At 40.6% G+C, this 23,224-nt stretch overlaps 1 protein-coding gene across 9 annotated transcripts in view; it reads left to right on the plus strand.

Annotated features, from left to right (window-relative positions):
* The window catches only part of STAG1 (STAG1 cohesin complex component), a 380,157-nt gene that overhangs the window by 247,241 nt on the left and 109,692 nt on the right, over positions 1 to 23,224 (plus strand). For all 9 annotated transcript variants that reach the window (XM_073360216.1, XM_073360223.1, XM_073360219.1 and 6 more), the window contains 4 exons: positions 6,406 to 6,498; positions 6,607 to 6,696; positions 6,882 to 7,085; positions 13,720 to 13,790. In XM_073360216.1, the coding sequence (XP_073216317.1) occupies positions 6,406 to 6,498; positions 6,607 to 6,696; positions 6,882 to 7,085; positions 13,720 to 13,790 (458 nt within the window). The remainder of the gene's footprint in view (positions 1 to 6,405; positions 6,499 to 6,606; positions 6,697 to 6,881; positions 7,086 to 13,719; positions 13,791 to 23,224) is intronic.

Genomic DNA, 23,224 nt, shown 5'->3' on the forward strand with positions numbered 1-23,224 from the left:
TGGGCAATCCTCTGTTGTGGAGTGGCTGGTTGGCTGGAGGCCCCCCCACCGCGTTCTTGGGCGTCTGGGTGTGGAGGCTATGGAACTTGGGGAGGAGGGCGGTTGGTTACAGAGGGGCAGCAGTGGCAGTCTGTGCTCCAGCTGCCTTTGCTGCAGCTCAACCATACACTGGAGCATTCTGGTTTGGTCCTGCAGCAGCCTCAGCATTGAATCCTGCCTCCTCTCATCACGCTGCCGCCACATTTGAGCTTCAGCCCTGTCTTCAGCCCGCCACTTACTCTCTTCAGCCCGCCACTTACTCTCTTCAGCCCGCCACCTCTCCTCCCGGTCATTTTGTGCTTTCCTGCTCTCTGACATTATTTGCCTCCACGCATTCGTCTGTGCTCTGTCAGTGTGGGAGGACAGCATGAGCTCGGAGAACATTTCATCGCGAGTGCGTTTTTTTTTCTTTCTAAGCTTCACTAGCCTCTGGGAAGGAGAAGATCCTGTGATCATTGAAACACATGCAGCTGGTGGAGAAAAAAAAAGGGACAGCGGTATTTAAAAAGACACATTTTATAAAACAGTCGCTACACTCTTTCAGGGTAAACCTTGCTGTTAACATTACATACATAGCACATGTGCTTTCGTTACAAGGTCGCATTTTGCCTCCTCCCACCGCGTGACTACCCCCTCAACCTTCCCCCCTCCCTGTGGCTAACAGCGGGGAACATTTCTGTTCAGCCACAGGCAAACAGCCCAGCAGGAATGGGCTATACTGAGTGTCCCTGAAGAAAAGCACCCTATTTCAACCAGTTGACCATGAATTATATCTCACTCTCCTGAGGATAACACAGAGAGAGAAAGAACGGATTTTGGTTGAATGCCAGCAAACATACACTGCAATGCTTTGTTCTACAGTGATTCCCGAGTATGTGTTACTGGCCTGGAGTGATAAAGTGTCCTACCATGAAGGACGAAATAAGGCTGCCCTCCCCAGAAACCTTTTGCAAAGGCTTTAGGACTACATCTAGGAGAACCGCAAATGCCAGGGCAAAGTAATCCTTTCACATGCTTGCTTTTAAACCATGTATAGCATTTTAAAAGGTACACTCACCAGAGGTCCCTTCTCCGCCTGCTGGGTCCAGGAGGCAGCCTTGGGTGGGTTCGGGGGGTACTGGCTCCAGGTCTAGGGTGAGAAACAGTTCCTGGCTGTCGGGAAAACCGGTTTCTCCGCTTGCTTGCTGTGAGCTATCTACAACCTCCTCCTCATCATCATCTTCTTCGTCCCCAAAACCTGCTTCCGTATTGCCTCCATCTCCATTGAAGGAGTCAAACAACACGGCTGGGGTAGTGGTGGCTGAACCCCCTAAAATGGCATGCAGCTCATCATAGAAGCGGCATGTTTGGGGCTCTGACCCAGAGCGGCTGTTTGCCTCTCTGGTTTTCTGGTAGGCTTGCCTCAGCTCCTTCAGTTTTACGCGGCACTGCTTCGGGTCCCTGTTATGGCCTCTGTCCTTCATGCCCTGGGAGATTTTGACAAAGGTTTTGGCATTTTGAAAACTGGAACGGAGTTCTGATAGCACGGATTCCTCTCCCCAAACAGCGATCAGATCCCGTACCTCCCGTTCGTTCCATGCTGGAGCTCTTTTGCGATTCTGGGACTCCATCATGGTCACCTGAGCTGATGAGCTCTGCATGGTCACCTGCAGCTTGCCACGCTGGCCAAACAGGAAATGAGATTCAAAAGTTCGCGGTTCTTTTCCTGTCTACCTGGCCAGTGCATCTGAGTTGAGGGTGCTGTCCAGAGCGGTCAGAATGGAGCACTCTGGGATAGCTCCCGGAGGCCAATACCATCGAATTGTGTCCACAGTACCCCAAATTCGAGCTGGGAACGTCGATTTAAGCGCTAATCCACTTGTCAGGGGTGGAGTAAGGAAATCGATTTTAAGAGCCCTTTAAGTCGAAATAAAGGGCTTCACTGTGTGGACGGGTGCAGGTTTAAATCGATTTAACGTTGCTAAATTCGACCTAAAGTCCTAGTGTAGACCAGGGCATAGAATCGTAGGACTGGAAGGGACCTTGAGAAGTCTTCTAGTCCAGTCCCCTGCACTTAAGGAAAGACTAAGTATTATCTAGACCAACCCCGACAGGTGTTTGTCTAACCTGTTCTTAAAAATTTCCAATGATGGAGAGTCCACAGCCTCCCTAGGGAATTTATTCCACTGCTTAACCACCCTGACAAGAAGTTTTTCTTAATGTCCAACCTAAACCATCCTAGCTGCAATTTAAGCTTCCTGTCCTATCTTCTAAGGTTAGAGAGGACAGATTTTTCTCCCTCCTCCTTGTAGCAACCTTTTATGTACTTGAAAACTGTTATCATGTCTCCCTCCCTTCCCCCAGTCTTCTATTCTCCAGAGTAAACAGACCCACTTTTTCAATCTTCCATCATAGGTCATGTTTTCTAGACCACTAATAATTTTTGTTGCTCTTCTCTGGACTTTCTCCAGTGTTTCCAAATCCTGGAGTAGAGTAGAAGAATTTCTTCTTGTGTCTTGCTTAAAACATTCCTGCTAATACATTCCAGAATTTTATTCCCCCCCCCCTTTTTTTTTTTGCAACAGTGTTATGCTGTTGAATCATAGTAAGCATGTGATCCACTATGTCCCCCAGATCCCTTTCCACAGTACTCCTTCCTAGGCAGTCATTTCCCATTTTGTATGTGTGCAACTGATTCTTCCTTCCTAAGTGGAGTACTTTGCATTTGTCCTTATTGAATTTCATCCTATTTACTTCAGACCATTTCTCCAGTTTGTCCAGATCATTTTGAATTTTAATCCTTTCCTCCAAAGCACTTGCAACACCTCCCAGCTTGGTATCATCCACAAACTTTGTAATTGTACTCTCTATGCCATTATCTAAATCATTGATGAAGATATTGAAGAGAACTGGACCCATTTGATATGCCCTTCCAGCTTGACTGTGAACCACTGATGATTACTCTCTGGGAATGGTTTTCCAACCGCTTTTGCACCCACCTTATAGTAGCTCCACCTAGGTTGTATTTCCCATGCAAGACAGTATCAAAAGTCTTACTAAAGTTAAGATATACAACATCTACTGCTTCTCGCCTATCAGGAAAGCTTGTTATCCTGTCAAAAAAAGCTATTAGTTTGGTTTAACATGATTTGTTCTTGACACATCCGTGCTGACTGTTATTTATCACCTTTTTTATCTTCTAGGTGTCTGCAAATTGATTGCTTGATCATTTGTTCCATTATCTTTCCAGGTACCAAAGTTAAGCTGAATTGTCTGTAATTCCCCTAATTGTCCTTATTCCTCTCTTTATAGATTGGCACTATATTTGGCCTTTTCCAGTCCTCTAAAATCTCACCCATCTTCCATGACTTTTCAAAGATAATTGCTAATGCTCAGATACCTTCTCAGTCAGCTTCTTGAGTATTCTAGGATGTATTTCATCAGGCCCTGGTGACTTGAAGACATCTAACTTGTCTAAGTAATTTTTAACTTGTTCTTTCCCTAGTTTAGCCTCTGATTCTACCTCATTTTCACTGTCATTTATTAAGTTAGATGTCTAATTGCTACTAAAGTTTTTGGTGAAAACGGAACAAAATCATTTAGCACTTCTGCCATTTCCACATTTTCTGTTATTGTTTTTCCCCCCTTACTGAGTAACGGGGCTACCCTGTCCTTGGTTGTCTTCTTGCTTCTAATGTATTTGTAGAATATTTTCTTCTTACCCTTTATGTCTCTAGCTAGTTTAATCTCATTTTTGTGCCTTGGCCTTTCTAATTTTGTCCCTGCTTACTTGTGTTATTTGTTTATATTAATCCTTTGTAATTTGACAGTTTCCACTTTTTGTATGACTCTTTTTTGAGTTTCAGATAATTGAAGATCTCCTAGTTAAGCCAGGGCGGTCTCTTTCCTACATAGTGGTATAATTTGCTCTTGTGCCCTCATTAATGTCTCTTTGAAAACCTGCCAACTCTCTTAAACTGTTTTTACACTTAGAATTGCTTCCCCTGGGATCTTACCCACCAACTCCCTGAGTTTGCTAAAGTTTGCTTCCTTAAAATCCATTACTTTTATTAGGCTTTTTTCCCTCTTACCATTCCTTAGAATCATGAACTCTGTCAACAATTTCATGATCACTTTCTCCCAGTTTGCCTTCCACTTTGAAATTCTCAACCAGTTCCTCCCATTTCTCAAAATGAAATCTAGAACAGCCTCTCCTGTAGTGCCTTTCTCCATCTTCTGAAAGAAAACGTTCTCTCCAATACATTCCAAGAACTTCTTGTATAATCTGTGCCCTGCTATGTTATTTTCCCAAAAGATGTCTGGGTAGTTGAAGTCCCCCATCACCACCTAATCCTGTGCTTTGGATGATTTTGTTAATAGTTTATAAATAGCCTCATCCACCTCTTCTTCCTGGTTAGGCGGTCTGTAGCAGACCACTACCATGACATCACCCTTGTTTTTTACTCCTTTTATCCTTACCCAGATATTTTCAACAAGTCTGTCTCCTATTTCCATCTCAACCTCAGTCCAATTGTATACATTTTTTATATATAAGGCAACACATCTTTCCTTTTTTCCCTGGGCATACTAATTTTCAGCTGCATTTTTTTCAAAGAGACCATCAAATCAATGCCTACCTCTCTCCAAAGGAACTTCCACTCATGGTAAAAGACTCACTGGTGTCTTCAGGCCCCACCGGATGCCACTGATCAACAAATCAAGATACACAGATATAATCAACTTCCTTGCACGTTTCTAGAAGAAGAAAAAAATAGGCCAGGAGTCTGGATGTGTTTCTCTCCCTTCCTAGAAGTACTGGGAAAAGAACTCCCTGCACCAGTTGCAAAAGTTATGTTGTTACAACTCAGGGCACTGGAAATTGAGTGGTGACTTCTCCTGTCTGATTATTCCAGTCTACCCAGTCTACAAGAATAATGACTAGAGTCTAAAATGGGGATATTGATTGGCTTGTTGAAGGTCGGCCACATTCCCGTTGTTCCTTGGCTATCTTATTGTAAGTCTGTCTTAGACCCAGAATGTACCAGTGTCATACTGATCACCTGGACTGGGACTATGAAATTTTAGGGCCCAGGACCAGCAGCAACTTAGGAGTGCCTATAATGGCACACCATGTAAGGGAACATACTAATATGTTTTAGGGTGTTTGCAGTAAAAGCTGATAAGGGGTTCAATTTGGGTCGTTATCCATTCTAGCCCTACCACTGGGACAGACCCTTCCTAGCAGTATGCCTGTTGAATCCCTGCCTGACTTCTTACACCAAAGCCAGGCATCTTACTGACTACTGTCAGGAGAGACTCTGGTCTGATCTAGATGCAAGTCTTAAGACCTCCATGACCCTAGGATCTTGGAAGGTGGCCTGTCTGTGGGTCTGGGTGGAGCTGGTGAGCAGAGTCTCTGCACCCCACTTACTATGACTCACAGCGTGATGCTGTGGCCAATAGAAGTAATGCGATTCTTGGAGGCATAAACACGAATCTCGAGTGGAGAGGTTATCTTACCTCTGATTTGGCACTGATGCAACTGCTGCTGAAATACTGTGTCTGGTTATGGTGCTCACAATTCAAAGAATGATTTTCATAAATTCAAGAGGGTTCAGAGAGGAGCCATGAGAATGATTAGAAGTCACGACTTCTAGGGATAGACTCAAGGAGATCAAGCTATTTATCTTAACAAAGAAAAGTTTAAGGGGTGACTTAATGACAGACTATAATACTTACATGGAGAACAAATATTTAATATGGGCTTTTCAGTCTTACAGAAAAGGTCTAACACAATTCAATGACTGGAAGATGAAGCTAGACAAATTCAGACTGGAAATAAAGCTGTACATTTTTACAGTGAGCGTAATTAACCATTGGAACAACTTAGCAGGGGTCATGGTGGATTCTCTATCATTAACAATTTTTAAATCAAGTTTGGATGTTTTTCTAAAAGATAAGCTCTAGGAGTTATTTTAGGGGAAGTTCTATGGCCTGTGTTATACAAAAGGTCATATTGGATGATCACAATGGTTCCTCTGACAGCCAAATGTTGGTCCCATTATAGGCAATAGCAAAATTTTCATTAACTTCAGTATTGCCAAAATGGCCTCAAAAATGGGGGATATATGGAGACAATATCACAATGGAGGAAATGAGGTTTTCCCTTAAGGTAACTGGAGTTCTTACTGCTTTCCCATTCACATGCTCTGCATCCCTGATGATCTCTTTTTTAATTCCTTCCTTCCTTTCTTTAAAAAATGCCTACACTGGTTTTAATTTTGAATTAGCTTCCACTTTTGGGATCTTGACCCTTCGATTTATTATTGGATTAATGACATTAAGACATTTAATTATTTTATAGCACATTTTTCCTTATTTTTACAGGTGTTAACTGCAAAAGAAAGGAAAACTCAGATAGATGACAGAAACAAATTGACTGAACATTTCATTATTGCGCTTCCTATGTTACTTTCAAAGGTACAGTTTCCCACAAAATATATTCTTTACTGATAATGTATATAATTTTTTCATTCTGTAGTATAGACATTAATTGCTCTTCATTTTCTTTATTTCAATAATCTCTAGTATTCTGCTGATGCAGAGAAAGTAGCAAACCTTCTGCAAATCCCCCAGTATTTTGACCTGGAAATCTACAGTACAGGCAGAATGGAGAAGGTATGATACACTATGCAGGCACTCTGATGGCTTTCAACTGACTGATTAGTCATGTTCATATTAAATGGCTACATTTGGAATAGGATGTAATAATCTTTTACTGCTTAACATTGTCTTCTTGAGTTTCATTGTTTATGGAATATTCTATGTAATGTGAAAACTGACTTTTTTTGTCTGATCCACAGCATCTGGATGCCTTGTTAAAGCAGATTAAGTTTGTTGTGGAGAAGCATGTAGAATCAGATGTTCTAGAAGCCTGCAGTAAAACCTATAGCATCCTGTGCAGTGAAGAATATACCATTCAAAATAGAGTTGACATAGCCCACAGCCAGCTGATTGATGAATTTGTGGACCGATTCAACCATTCGGTAGAGGATCTGTTGCAGGAGGTTTGTTCTTTAAAAATTAACCTTGTTTTATCGTCTAGATTTGCGTCTTTGATCCTTTCTCCATTCTGTAAAATCCATTGTCAGTTTTCTGCATCACCATCAACCACCTGATAAGTTGTCATATGCATTCACAATAACACATTGCTCAGTTGTAAATCATGATCTGTAAATCAAAAGAGGTGACTCCCCCCATAGAAGAGTAAATGAAAAACTTCAATTCCAAAGTGGTATAATTACATTTCAGTTAAGATTTTTTCTAATTAGGTGTCAACCCTTAATGCTAATCCCCTAACCTTAACTCTAACCCTTTCTGTCTTTCTTTCTTTCTATAGCAGTAGCATCCAAAGACAACACATACAGAATAGGTTAGGCATTGTGCTAGATGCTGAAAAATAATTGACTCAATGAAAGACAGGTAACAGTCCATCAGCCTTGTTTACTCCTTGCTGAGGCATCAGCTTGCCCATCGTCTCGGAGGAACTGGTTTGGCTACTCCCCAGACTTCTACTTTTAGTCTTGATCTCAGCATATGTCTATAACTGCACATATAATACTGCTGTGTGCGTTTTGCCATGATGATATTAAGTAAATTATGAGTTTTTACATGACATCTCACAAGGCATACTTTGTTCAAAGATTATTACGATAGTGTGTAGGGCGTCGACACCAGGGTACATTCTGTTACGGGAGGTGGGATATTGTGTTGTTTTACATATTGGAGGCATCTGGGACTTACTTATAGAAGGATGGAGTTTGGAAGAGAGTTTGGTGTGTGATGTGTGGGTGTTACAGTATGTTAAATTCTCTCTTGAACCCTTAGCTGGACATTTTCTTAAAGGGTTTGTGTAGGCTGAGTGTTAACCTTATGCAACCTTAAATATTCTTTAAAAATGTGTAATAATTTCTTTGCTTTTTAAGGTGAATATAGTGGATAGGTGGAAAATAAGATCCCTTTTCTCCCCTTAATAAAGTTATGTGAACTTGCACATACCATAGTAATTTTGAATAAGCCATACAAGTGTAAAAGGTCAAATAAATGTTTATATTTTATAATTGTGTACTAAAGAGAAGAAACATTTTAATGTTGTTTTCCTGAGAGAGGTGGAAAAAAGATATTAAAGGAAAGATCTGCCTTTGAAAGAGTAAATGTATAGCTTGGACTTCAGAACATGTACAGAAAAACTCTAAAAAGCATATTAGTCCCCTTTCATCATATATTATTATAATTGCCAAAATATTAATCTGCCTTTTTATTTTAGTTTGAGGTTGGCTTTTTGAAAAACTAATACAACTTTTTAATCATTTTTCAAAATAACATATAATATGAAAATAACTAAAAGAGATATCACTTAGTAGCCACCGTTGAAAACATTGGCTTGATTGACTTGCTAAAGTTCCCGTAGGAATTTTGAGGCAGAGTTAAGGATAGAGCTTGGTTATCGAGACATAGCCTAGTGCTTTAATCACAAGACCATCACATAGAGAAAATAGTATCCAATAATTTATTTAAAGACTATCATTTATTTGTATGTCAGTGTTTTGGAGAGGTGAATATGCAGGAATAGCCCCATTTTTGCAAACAACATAGCTAAACACAGATTTGGCCTACTGTTTTTGAAAAGCAATGAAGTTAAATACTCAACGCTTAGTTCTAACATGGCAGAGACATGAATTCTAGTTCTGGCTGTGTCAGAAGTATGGCAAAATCGTCAAAAGTGCCTAAGAGACTTATGAGCATAAGTTCCATTTTCAAAAGTAACATGCACTCTTGCCTCCTTAGCCCTTATTCAATAATAAGGGCTGGAAGCACACAAGAATATTAACACCAGTCCATGCAAGCACTGAGACTTGAACTCTTGGCCTTTGTGGCTTCTAGGCCAAAGCATACTTTGATGGAGAGCGCTCTCTCTCTCTCTTAGAACCTTCCTAGGTAGTGAGGCTATGTCAATATTGCTGAAATTCAGGAGCCTCATTCTGATGTTTCTTTCTAGTTAAGTAAAAATTGTCTATTTTTGAAGAGATGGGCCAAAAGATTTCAGAAAAGAGGCTTGTAGTTCAGAGAAGGGCTTGTAGTTCTGTGAACTTTGAAGTAACTGGATGCTGTAGTTTTTGAACAAAAGAGGTACAGAATTTCCCCACATCATACAAAATTTCTGTAAAATGAAATTTTGACTGTTTATTTTTCTAGGAACGTTTGCTAGATACCAGAACACCCCCAAAATACCCAGAATCCTTTAGGAGTACTTTCCAAGTTTTGTTTTTTTTACATCAGGCCATTGTTTCAGTTCTAGAGAGGTTTTAATGTCCTGCCAAAGGTAAAATCCAGCTCCATTCCTTACAGTGGAGCCATTATTAGTCCTTCTAGAAGATTCCCTTAGGTTTGGTGTTTTTTTTAAACTTTTTATTAAGGCAAAGTTATAATAGAAAATTAACATACTATTTCATATATTATTTATTCAGGATCAGGTTAATATTTAATGAACCTGGCTAAACAGTCTGGTTTGCTGGCTGAAGAGCCCTCCTCTTTTGACAGGTTTCAGAGTAACAGCCGTGTTAGTCTGTATTCGCAAAAAGAAAAGGAGTACTTGTGGCACCTTAGAGACTAACCAATTTATTTGAGCATGAGCTTTCGTGAGCTGTAGCTCACGAAAGCTCATGCTCAAATAAATTGGTTAGTCTCTAAGGTGCCACAAGTACTCCTTTTCTTTCTCCTCTTTTGAGTATGCTTGATAGGGTGACCAAAAATTTCTACATATCTGTCCTATTTTTGGCACTTCTCTTGTGTACATACTTGGTGAGAGAATTTTTCCATTACAAGGACAATCCATATTTTACTATACCTTAGTGCCATTGTAGGAGGGGGAATCACATTTTTTCCAATAATGTTCAATACAAAGTCAAGTTGCTAACTATAAAAAATGAAGTAATTTGCCTTTCTGTTTAAAATGTACATTTTTTACTGTAGCTTTTAAGTAAGCAGGTCAGAGGATCTCTAGGAAGCCAGCATTTAGTCATAAGATTAATCTTTTTAATAATTTCCATCCTAAACTATCTAATTCCTGGACACAATCACCAAATGTGCAAGTACATTCCACTTTCCCTGCAACTCCTTCAACTAAGTGCTTTCCTAGTAACAAAAATTTGATGGATCTTAACTGGAGTCAAATGTCATCTGTACAGTAATTTTTGAAACAATTTTTTTTAAGAAGTACACAAATTGAGGACATATATCAATATGTGTTTAACTACTTATGCTAAACAATCTGTTCCATCTTGTATTAGCTGTGACACGGAGTAAGCTTCCCAGACCTGAAGAGTAGTTAAGTGTAAGCCCGAAACTTGTTTCTCTCACCAACAGAAGTTGGTCCAATAAAAGATATTACCTCACCCACCTTGTCTCTCAGATTTATCATAGTTTATTTTGAAACCTTGATACCTGCCCAGATTCCCAAGTCTCTTGTTCTATAATTTTTAATGAGGATTCTGACTCCTGCAAATATAATAAGACTTCATCGGCAAAAAAAGCTATTTTGTGATCTAATCCAGCAGATGTTTTGATATCCTTTACAAAGAGACTGTTTCTCACATTTATTTCATATGGCGTCATTGCCAAAGCAAACAACAGAGAGGATAGTGGGCAATGCCTAGACAAATTAAAATGAGGGGATTGATGACCATTAACCAAAGCAGACATTAGAAGATGAACATATAGGGCTGATATGCCCCTATAAAACTGGCTTCCAAAACCAAGATACTCCCACTCCAGTGAGTCAAAGGCTTTGTCAGCATCCAAAGAAAGCAGCACATAGGAAGGATTGCTAGAATTAAAATTATAGATCATATTCAGAGTTCTTCTGATGTTGTCAGATAGATGTGCTGCCAGCAAGGAACCCAGACTGGTCAGGGTGAACATATTTGAGCAAGATAACGCTGTCTGCTAGCACCTTATCATAAACTTTAGCAGGCACATTAATTAAAGAAATATGTCTACATGATGCATAACTGGTAAGAATTTTTCCCTCTTTAGGAATAACCATGCCTCTTTCCATAAATCTGGAAATTCATTCCCTGCACTATAGCATTAAACAATTCAGTTAAAATACGGATCAGCACTTGCCTTAGAGCTCTATAATATTCCCCAGCAATCCAATCAGGATCTGGAGCTTCCTTGGATTTTAAATTCTTAATTACATCTGCAACTTCCCCTGCAGCAATTTGCCTATCAGGAGCTGCCACATCATCCTCTGAGATCTGAGAAATGTGTAACTATCTCAGTGATTTATTTATAAGTTCAGGATTTGGATGTTAAGTGTACAAAGTGTGGAAAAACTTAACACTTGTTTCAGAGATCTAGTTGATACCAGTTACTAAATCTCCCTTTTTTTTTCTTTGAGTTACTGCACATGTCGATCCTACTATGGTGTTTATGTGCCCCAGCACAGGAGTTTGGAACAGTTTCATTAGCAGTGACTAGTGGGGTTGCACATGCACCCTGCATGCCCTCATGACCCTCTCCCCCAAGGGCAAACCCAGTCTCTTTGCATCTCATAACCTGGATAACAGTTGGATGTCTACAATAGACAGGGAGTGTTCTTCAGAGGTGCAGAGCATTCTTCTTCAGAGTAGGAAATTATCCACTAGGACTATCTACACTGCCAAATGGAAACATTTTTCTTTATTGGCAAAGTCTACAGGTTATACTCATGTCGATATTCTATTCCAATAATATTAGATTATCTCTTATTTTTAAAGCACTCAGAACTATATGTTTTGTCAGTCAAAGTCCATTTGGCAACAATATCTGCATTTCATCCTCCAGTAGTGGGAGATACAATTTTCTCTCATCTATCAGTGAATAGATTTATGAAAGGGTTTGTCCACATTTTTCCTCCTGTGAGAAAAATTGCTCCAACATGGGACTTCTGTTTAGTGCTGTCTTCACATATGAACCCTTTGCACCTTTATGAGATTGTCCAGTTTATCCACTATCACTGATATATACTTCAGATGTGAAAAGGTTGCTGTTATGGCTCTATACATAAAACATCAAGACTTTTCATTGCTGATGATAGTAAATGAAAAGGGATGGCTGTTTCATCACAGACACTTACAAAATGTGTATTGGATTGTATTAAAACTTCTTATGATATTAATGAGTCCTCCACCAAATATCTAAACTCACTCCACCAGAGTGCAAGCTGCATCAATAGCATCTTAAGTTGGGTTCCAGGATTGGAAGTATGTAGAGCAACTCCCTGGCCTTCACTTCATATGTTTGTGAAACATTATTGGTTAGTAACCACTTCAAGATATGATGCTAGTTTTGGAAGAACTATTTTAAAATCTCTTTTCACATAACTACTAGCTTCCCACTCGTTAAAGATGACTACTAGCTAATTACCATACGTATGATCCACAGTAACTCAAAGAAAGAATGGTTACTTATCTGATAGTAACTATGGTTCTTCGGGATCTTCTGCACGTGGATCCCATGACTTGCCCTCTGTCCCCACAGCTCAGAGTCTTATAAATGAGGATTTTGGGCAGTAAAGGAACTGACTGGTGGTTGGGGTTGCTGTGCCTTTTATGCCCTTGGGGGAGGTGGGGCTTAAGGGCATTCAGGGAGCATGTATGACCCCTGTTGGACACTGACTGAACAGAAGTCAGCTGTATATACAGATAATAGATTTCCAAAGGGGTCCACACCACCATTCGAAATTTCCAGAGAGGTCTGCATCTCCATTTAAAATTTTTTAGGGGTCCACAAATGAAAAAAAGGTTGAGAACCACTGGTTTGATGCACTAAGATGTGTAAGGCACTCTGTTACTATGGTGATGGGGGCAGGATAAGGACCTGAACTAAATTAGAAAGTCTGCCATTAGTCTGTGTAAACTTCTGTTGCATCAGTGGAGTCTCTGCTATGAAATGAGGATTGTATTGATGCAGTTCTTCTAGTCCCAGCTCTCAGGCTATAATTAAAACACAATTAAATCCTTTTTACAGAATGAGTTTGAAACTCTGCCTCAGGTTTTTTCCTCGGGAAATGACTACAGTAAAAGCTGTTTTATCTGGCATGATGGAGGAATTGGGGGGGGGGAGTGCCAGTAAGTGAAAAATGCCAGTTAACTGAGAGGGGGGGCGTTTGGGTGTAGGAAGGGGTGCAGGGCTGGGGGTTGGGGCACCCCAACTCCCTCCCAGAGCTCACATTCCGCACCCCCTCCTGCACCCCAAACCCCTGCAGGCCCTGCACCAACCAGACTATAAACCAGACTTTCAATGAAGATCAGAAATGCTGGTTTATAGAGCATTCCGGTTGGTGAAGTGCCGGATAAAACAGCTTTTACTGTTCTACTGTAGGAGGTTGTTTGTGTGAGTATTAATACTGTGATGTTGCTTAATGCAGTCAGACAAGTCTTGCTGATTTCTTAGTACTACCCAATGGTTATTTAAAATGTCCATTATTATTATTTTACATTGAAATCAAGAGCCTAGGCACAAAATAGTGATTGTGGCATCATGAACCCTTTCAAATGTCAACATAAGATACTGTGTAACTATTAATCGTCCTCACCATGCAAAGAGAGAAGCTTATTTGTATTGCTGAATCCATGATGAATATGCTTTCATTTCCAGGGAGAAGAAGCAGATGATGATGATATATACAATGTGCTTTCCACTTTGAAGAGATTAACTTCTTTTCATAAGTATGTGATTTTACTTGGATCAGCTTTGTCTAGTGATGATGTATAATGTTAGCCAATAAAAGATGATACTCAAAGTTAGGAAAGATGAGGAAAATGATGTGCTAAAATAGGAAAAACAAACTGAGTACCAGGAGACATACAGCAACAAGGAGGGCTTTGATTCAGCAAAGCACTTATACACATGCTTAAGTCCAATTGAAATCAATGCCTTATAACTATTTTGGTTGGGCGTGTGATGTTTTTATGGAAATAGTTATGCTGTAAAACCCTCTAGGTGACTTTTACTGGTAGAGTTTATTCTCCAGTCTTCACAGCAGTAGCCCTCCCTCTGTCGACGTCAGCTGGGGGCAGAACAGAGCTTTGCTCTGAGCCAAGGCTTAAGACCAAACCTTCGGAAGAACTCTCCAGAATTTTCTGCCTCCGAGAGGTGCACAGCAGACTGAAGGACTCTCTTTGTGTCAGAGCTTTCATAGGATTTTTAAAAGACTTTTAACTAAAATGTCAGTTTCTTCATTGGTTTGAAGGTTTTTCTCCTCAAAACTGCAGAACTAAAAAAAAAAAAGTGGCTTTCTGAAAGGGATCTGAATGACAGCACTTTGCCTCCCTTTCCCCCAGAGACAGCAGGCCACAGGAAAAAACCTGATTCCCAGCTAGCTTGTGAGAGAAATCCATGCTGAGACAGTTGAGCAAGGCTCTATGAAAGTTCTCTTCAGTGAAACCAGGCCAGAATCAGTGTCAGGGAACTGAGCATTCTTTAAAGCCCTCCTACCTGTCCCACAAGCCCTAATCCCTCAGCCTGCAGAGGAGGTAGGTAGCGAATCCAGCCAGCATGTAGGCAAGGTCTGTGCTGAGATGACGACAAAGCATCCCCTTTTCCATAAGCTGCTTTACCTGCAAGGTTTTAGCAGCCATGAAAGGTGCCAGTGCCTGAGATCTCACTGATACCAGTGAATCACTTGTCTCCAGTGGCACTGGTTCAGTCCTCATTCTGTGCAGTTAGTTCAGCATGGATCCAGCAGCAGGGAGCATGATCTGGCGTGATTCATATCCCCTTCCTTGTGTGGTGGACCTATATCCTCTCCCCAGCCTCCAGGGATCACGTAGGAGGTCATAAAGTATCTACTATTTTCTGTAGGGCAACATGCAGGATACATGCCTGCAGACTGTCTTTTCAGTCTCCTCGGTAATGCCCTCTCCCTCACAGGGCCCTTCCCCCTTTCTCTCAGGGGTTTGACACAGGGACTAGTGAAGGATATTGCTCATAATCAGCTCCAAATGAGATAGCACAAACTCTTAAAATCTCTCAGGAGAGTGTATCCCCTCTAGATTCTCTAGTCTAAAGAAAAGGAGAGTTCTCTGAAACAGGGGTTTTGAGCAAGATACCTCAGACTTTCAATTAAGCTTTCCAGAGTTCAGCACAAATTGGAGGAGGAGGGAGTCTGACTTCACAGGTATGTTTTTAGAAAATGAAATACTGGAGGGGGGAAAAGGGTAAAGTTGGGGAAAAGCTGTGTAATTCTTCCTCACCTGGTTCATGCAAGACTAATTAAGATGGAGTGAGAATTCCCATTCAAGACTTACTTATACCCACATTCTAAACGGTGTTCTGTATTCTGGCTAAGGTTAAGCCTGCTGTAGAATACTTTGTAAAATGCATAGTCATACCAGCTGAGGGAGTATTCCTGCCAGTCAGGAGAATAAGATTAACACTCAGATCAAACTTGGATGCAGTAGCAGCAGCCCTGAGAGTATTGGCTGCAGTCTCTTATTGGGGAGGTCTATGCTCAGTTTGGAGGCCATTGTGAGCATCCACCAAAAAAAAAAAAAAAAGATGATCTATTTTAAACAAGATTTCCCTAGCAGTGTTTTCAGGACTGATGCTTCACCTGACTCTGATTTGCTGTGTATTCAAATCTCACAAAAATACATCCTGGGGGCAACTATGGCTCCACTTGAAGAAACTAGACTTGCAGGCTAACATCTGGTGTCCTTCCAGATATTTTGTTGGTAGACTTGTAGAATTGAATCTCAAAGCAGTCAGTCAGGAAAAGAAAGCAGCCTCCTTCTTCCAGTGAGAGAATCTTAAAACTTCCTTATCTCAGCAAGTATTCCCTCTGTAGCCACTGCTCTTCCAGGTTCTACTATAGAGATTACACATGAGGAGGAAGCCATTGCTATGTTTCCTGAGGCTTGGAAGATCTAGGCTGGACTCTCTCGAAAACTGTCCAACTCCAAAAACTTGTCTCTGATTTTGAGTGTACCATGTCTTCGGAGATCCCCCGCACCTCCTTGGGGTGTTTCAGTTAAGGCTGTCATCTGGGAGTGAACCACATCCGAAAATGGGGGCTTGAGGTAATCAGAAGATGAAGACCGAGTTCTGTGGAGAGAAAGATTTTGGAAAGGACACAAGATTCTTTGTGGTTCAAAAAGAAACAATAGCATGCAGCCCACTTCAGATCTCAGGTCCCTCAACAAATCCATAAGGAAATCAGTATTCCAGGTAGAAATACTGAAATCCATCATTAAAGAATTTTCTTCCCAAGTCTTCAGAATATGAAAATAAATCCCTAGAAATCTACTTAAGATATGATCAGGGAGAATTATACACACACATAAAATCATAGGACTGGAAGGGACCTCAAGAGATCATCTAGTCCAGTCCCCTGCACTCATGGCAGGACTAAGCATTATCTAGCCCATTCTTGACAGGTGTTTGTCTAACCTGCTCTTAAAAATCTCCAATGATGAAGATTCTACAACCTCCCTAAGCAATTTATTCCAGTGCTTAATTACCCTGACAGGAAGTTTTTCCTAATGTCCAACGTAAACCTCCCTTGCTGCAACTAAGCCCATTGCTTCTTGTCCTATCCTCAGAGGTTAAGAAAAACAATTTTTCTCCCTCCTCCTTGTAAAAAACCTTTTACATATTTGAAAACTGTTATCATGTCCCCACTCAGTCTTCTCTTTTGCAGACTAAACAAACTGAATTTTTTCAATCTTCCCCCATAGGTCATGTTTTCTAGGCCTTTAATAATTTTTGTCGCTCTTCTCTGGGCACTCTTCAGTTTGTTCACATCTTTCCTGAAATGTGGTGTCCAGAACCGGACACAATACTCCAGTTGAGGCCTAATCAGCACGGAGTAGAGTGTTAGTTTCTGCCCCAACAAGAGGCATTTTCAATATAAAATATTCCCTTTTTGGACTTGTAAGTTCTACTCAAATGCCATATCATCCCTCCCTTCAAGTGAAAGGGATGTCTGAATGACATTCTCATATTACACAGAGTCCAGTAGCCATTGCTAAAAGCCTTCAGAAAGATGGCTTTGAGCAAACAAGTGTAAGGGCCAGTTACAGCCTTCACAAAACTCCAGCATCTAAGTTATCATCCAGCACAATCTTTATTTCAGAAGGGAGATGGCAGAAGATAGTGTCCGATTTGCCAAACATTAGCATATCTCTCCTAAGATTAGAGTTTCTGCCTGAGCTTCTGGGGTTGTTGGTTTCATATGTGGATAACCCAGCCCAATTTTTACTTCTCTTCAAGCCAGCAAATCAGTATATAAAGATCTTGGTCCAAATCCAGAACTAGTATCCCTTGGTGAATTCATTCTTAATATTATTTAACTACCACCTGATGTCAGGACCAAAGAAGCTGGCCAGCAAAACAGATACCAACAGACTCCATGTAGGTGATACTCATGGCCCCCAAAAGGAGACATGGAATATAACCTGTCTCATGCTAAGGCCCATCAAACTCACATCTCCATTTCCAGCAGATGACTCTTCAAAATCATGGTCTGTATGTAACTGCTAAAAAGGGAGAAAACATTCAGCACTGCTTAGGGAAGTAGCTTTGTTCGTGTCTTGAATAGAAGCTGTCGCTCTGTTCTTCAAGGTTCTATAGCAAGAAGTGTAATGAGTCAGCTGGCTCAGCAAGACACACTTAGAAACAAAGGATTGCAGTCTAGATCAGCTAGCCTTTCAGTGCATCACAGGACAGTTGAAAGCCTATTGATTAACCTATTTGCATCCATGTCCAGCTAGAAAAGCAAAAGAGGTAAAACATTAGGAAGAGACATTCAAAAGCAGAGGCAGTGATCCCCTTATCTCAGAAGTGAGCTAAAGGGCTTTCTTTATGCCTTTCCTCCTCTACCCCCCAAGCCCCTGAGAATAAAGATGGTAAAGATGATGGTGAAGGAACAGACCACAGTGATTAAAATCACCTTGTTAACTCTTGAGTCTTAGTTCTCCGACAGATATAACTGTAACCTCCTCTCAAACTTGCAGCATGCACACACCCACACACACCAGGGATCTATCATGAACCAGTATTCCGTGTTGCCTAACCCATCAGCTGGGAAGCTGAGAGGAAGCAAGTACAGCTACTCATTGTAAGAAAGTGATTAACATCTTCCCAGCATCTTAGAGGAAATTCAGAATTATGTATATGTATCATCTGATGTTGAGATATCAGTCTAATATGGGATACACATCAAGGCAAAGTCAGCTGAAGCAAAGGACATTCTGGTGTTTTTACAACATAGCCTGACTATCGGGGTCAAGGCCAACACTTTTGGAAAGACAAGTCAGTGACTGCAGGAATGTAGCACTGTAAGAAACCTATAAGAATCCTTCATCATCACATAACAGATATCTGAGGACCACCAACTTTATCATTTTCTGGCATAGGAACAGAAGAATGGCCATAGTGGGTCAGAACAGTGGTCCATCTAGCCCAGTTTCCTGTCTTCTGATGCTTCAAAAAGAATGAACAGAACAGGACAATTGTCAAGTGATCCATCCCCTGTCATCCAGTACCAGCATCTGGCAGTCAGAGGCTTAGGGACACCCAGAACATGGAGTTGCATCTCTGACCATCTTGGCGAATAGCCATTGATGGACCTATCCTCCGTGAAGTTATCCAGTTCTTTTTTTAACCCAGTTATATTTTTGGCCTTCACAACATCCCCTGGCAACAAGTTCCAAAGGTTCACTGTGCACTGTGAAGAATGATTTCCTTTCGTTCGTTTTAAACCTGCTGCCTGTTAATTTTATTGGGTGACCCTTGTTTTTGTGTTATGTGAGGGATAAATAATACTTTCGTATTTACTTCCTCCCTACCATTTGTGATCTTATATACTTCTATCATACCATCCTGTAGTCATCTCTTTTCCAGACTGAACAGTCCCAGTTTTCTTAATGTCTCCTCATATCGAAGCTGTTCCATACTCCTAATCATTTTTGTTGCCTTTTGTTGTACCTTTTCCATTTTAATATATATATATATTTTTAGATGGGGCAACCAGAACTGCCCGCAGCATTCAAGGTGTGGACATACCATGGATGTATACAGTGACATTATGATATTTACTGGCTTATTATCTGTCCCTTTCCTAATGGTTCCTAACATTCTGTTAGCTTCTTTGACTGCCGCTGCACATTGAGCGGATGTTTCCTGAGTATTATCCACAATGACTCTAAGATCTTTTCCTTGAGTGGTAACAGCTAATTTAAACCCCATCATTTTGTGCATAGAGTTGGGATTATATTTTCCAATATGCATTACTTTGCATTTATCAACATTTAATTTGGTCTGCCATTTTATTGCCCCATCACCCAGTTTTATGCGATCCCTTTGTAACTTTTCAGTCTGCTTTGGACTTAACTATCTTGAGTAATTTTGTATCACTGCAAACTTTGCTACCTCAGTATTTATCCCTTTTTCCAAACAATTTATGTATATGTTGAACAGCACTGGTCCCAGTAGAGATTCCTGGGAGACCCCACTGTTTACCTTTCTCCATTCTGAGAACTGACCATTTATTCCTACCTTTGGTTTCTTATCTTTTAACCAGTTACTGATCCATGAGAGGACCCTCCCTCTTATCCCATGACTACTTAATTTGCTTAAGAACCTTTAGTTCTGAAAGTCTTTCTGAAAGTCCAAGTACAGTACATTCACTGAATCACCCTTGTCCACATGTTTGTTGACCCTCAAAGAATTCTAATAGATTGGTGAGGCATGATTTCCCTTTACAAAAGCCATGTTGACTCCTCCACAACAAATCGTGTTCATCTATGTGTCTGATAATTCTGTTCTTTACTATAGTTTCAGCCTTTTCGCCTCGTGCTGAAATTAGGCTTACCAGCCTGTAATTGCTAGGTTTGCCTTTGGAGCCTTTTTTTAAAATTGAGGTGACATTTGCTATCCTCCAGTCATCTGGTATAGACACTGATTTAAGTGATAGATTACATACCACAGTTAGTAGTTCTGCAATTTCGTATTTGAGTTCTTTCAGAACTCTTGCTTAAATACCATCTGGTTCTGGTAACTTGTTATTGTTTAATTTATCATTTTTTCCCCAGAACTTCCTCTGTTGACACCTGAATTTGGGACAGTTCCTCAGATTTGTCACCTAAAAAGAATGGCTCAGATGTAGGAATCTCCCACACATCCTCTGCACTGAAGACCAATGCAAAGAATTCATTTAGCTTCTCCACAATGGCCTTGTCTTACTTGAGTGCTCCCTTAGCACCTCAATCGTCCAGTGACCCCACTGACTTGTTTGGCAGGCTTTCTGCTTCCGATGCACTTTAAAAAAAAAAAAAATACTGTTTCTTTTGAGTTTTTTGCTAGTTGCTCTTCAAATTCTTTTTTGGCCTAACTAGTTATACCTTTTCATTTGATTTGTCAGAGTTTGTGCAACTTTCTATTTTCCTTAATAGGTTTTGACTTCCAGTTTTTAAAGGATGCCTTTTTGCCTCTAACTGCCTCTTTTACTCTGTTGTTTACCCGTGATGACATTTTTCTGACCTCCTTACTGTGTTTTTTTTATTTGGGGTATACCTTTCCCTATGTCATTGGTCCCAATATGCAAATTCATAGATATTAAGATCAGAAGGGACCATTATGATCATCTAGTCTGACCTCCTGCACAATGCAGGCCACAGAATCTCATCCACCCACTCCTGCAATAAACCTCTCACCTATGTCTGAGCTATTGAAGTTCTCAAATCATGGTTTAAAGACTTCAAGGTGCAGAGAATCCTCCAGCAGGAGACCCATGCTACAGAGGAAGGCAAAAACCCCCCAGGGCCTCTTCCAATCTGCCCTGGAGGAAAATTCCTTCCCAACCCCAAATATGGCGATCAGCTGAACCCTGAGCATGTGGGCAAGGTTCACCAGCCAGATACTTAGGAAAGAATTCTCTGTAGTAACTCAGATCCCACCCCATCTAACATCCCATCACAGGCCATTGGGCCTATTTACCATGAATAGTTAAAGATCAATTAATTGCCAAAATCATGTTATCCCATCATACCATCTCCTCCATAAACTTATTGAGTTTAATCTTGAAGCCAGATAGGTCTTTTGCCCCCATTGCTTCCCTTGGAAGGTTATTCCAGAACTTCACTCCTGTGATGGTTAGAAACCTTCATCTAATTTCAAGTCTAAACTTCCCAATGGCCAGTTTATATCCATTTGTTCTTGTGTCCTCATTGGTACTGAGCTTAAATAATTCCTCTCCCTCTCCGGTATTTATCCCGTTGATATACTTACAGAGAGCAATCATATCTCCCCTCAACCTTCTTTTGGTTAGGCTAAACAAGCCAAGCTCCTTGAGTCTCCTTTCATAAGACAGGTTTTCCATTCCTCGGATCATCCTAGTAGCCGTTCTCTGTACCTGTTTCAGTTTGAATTCATCCTTCTTAAACATGGGAGACCAGAACTGCACACAGTATTCCAGATGAGGTCTCACCAGTGCCTTGTATAACGGTACTAACACCTCCTTATCTCTACTGGAAATACCTTGCCTGATGCATCCCAAGACCGCATTAGCTTTCTTCACGGCCATATCACATTGGCGGCCCATAGTCATCCTGTGGTCAACCAATACTCCAAGGTCCTTCTCCTTCTCCATTACTTCTAATTGATGCATCCCCAGCTTCTAACTAAAATTCTTGTTATTAATCCCTAAATGCATGACCTTACACTTCTCACTATTAAATTTCATCTTATTGCTATTACTCCGGTTTACAAGGTCATCCAGATCCTCCTGTATGATATCCCAGTCCTTCTCTAAATTGGTAATACCTCCAGCTTTGTATCATCCGCAAACTTTATTAGCACACTCCCACTTTTTGTGCCAAGGTCAGTAATAAAAAGATTAAATAAGATTGGTCCCAAAACCGATCCCTGAGGAACTCCACTGGTAACCTCCTTCCAGCCTGACAGTTCACCTTTCAGTATGACCCGCTGCAGTCTCCCCTTTAACCAATTCCTTATCCACCTTTCAGTTTTCATATTGATCCCCATCTTTTCCAATTTAACTAATAATTCCCCATGTGGCACTGTATCAAACGCCTTACTGAAATCTAGGTAAATTAGATCCACTGTGTTTCCTGTGTCTAAAAAATCTGTTTTTTCTCAAAGAAGGAGATCAGGTTGGTTTGGCACGATCTACCTTTTGTAAAACCATGTTGTATTTTGTCCCATTTACCATTGACCTCAATGTCCTTAACTACTTTCTCCTTCAAAATTTTTTCCAAGACCTTGCATACTACAGATGTCAAACTAACAGGCCTGTAGTTATCCGGATCATTTTTTTCCCTTTCTTAAAAATAGGAACTATGTTAGCAATTCTCCAGTCATATGGTACAACCACTGAGTTTACAGATTCATTAAAAATGCTTGCTAATGGGCTTGCAATTTCATGTGCCAATTCCTTTAATATTCTTGGATGAAGATTATCTGGGTCCCCCAGTTTAGTCCCATTAAGCTGTTCAAGTTTCACTTCCACCTCAGATATGATAATACCTACTTCCATATCCTCATTCCCATTTGTCATGCTACCATTATGCCTAAGATCCTCATTAAAGACTGAGGCAAAGTATTTGTTTAGATATTGGGCCATGCCTAGATTATCCTTAACCTCCATTCCATCCTCAGTGTTTAGCGGTCCCACTTCTTCTTTCTTCGTTTTTTCTTATTATTTATATGGCTATAGAACCTTTTTACTATTGGTTTTAATTCCCTTTGCAAGGTCCAACTCTACTTGACTTTTAGCCTTTCTCACTTTATATCTGTTCCCAGTCTATATCTGGGAAGATAAAGTCTCCCATGATCACGCAGTTTCCATTAGTATTTACTTCATTAAAAACATTAAAGAGGGCTCTATCCATATCCAAATTAGAGCCCGGTGGTCTATAGCACACCCCAAGCACTATCCCAGGGGAGGCTCCAGTAGTTTTCTTCCCCAGTGTGATTTTTGCCTAGAGGGACTCTGTCTTAGCCATTCCATTGCTTCTTACTTCTGTACATTCTACCTCATCATTGATATACAATGCTACTCCACCACCTTTACCTTTACTTCTGTATTTCCTGAACAGCACATACCCTTCAATACCTGTAGTCCAGTCATGACTACTATCCC

The sequence above is a fragment of the Lepidochelys kempii genome, chromosome 9, assembly GCF_965140265.1.
Source record: "Lepidochelys kempii isolate rLepKem1 chromosome 9, rLepKem1.hap2, whole genome shotgun sequence".
Taxonomy (NCBI): domain Eukaryota; kingdom Metazoa; phylum Chordata; order Testudines; family Cheloniidae; genus Lepidochelys; species Lepidochelys kempii.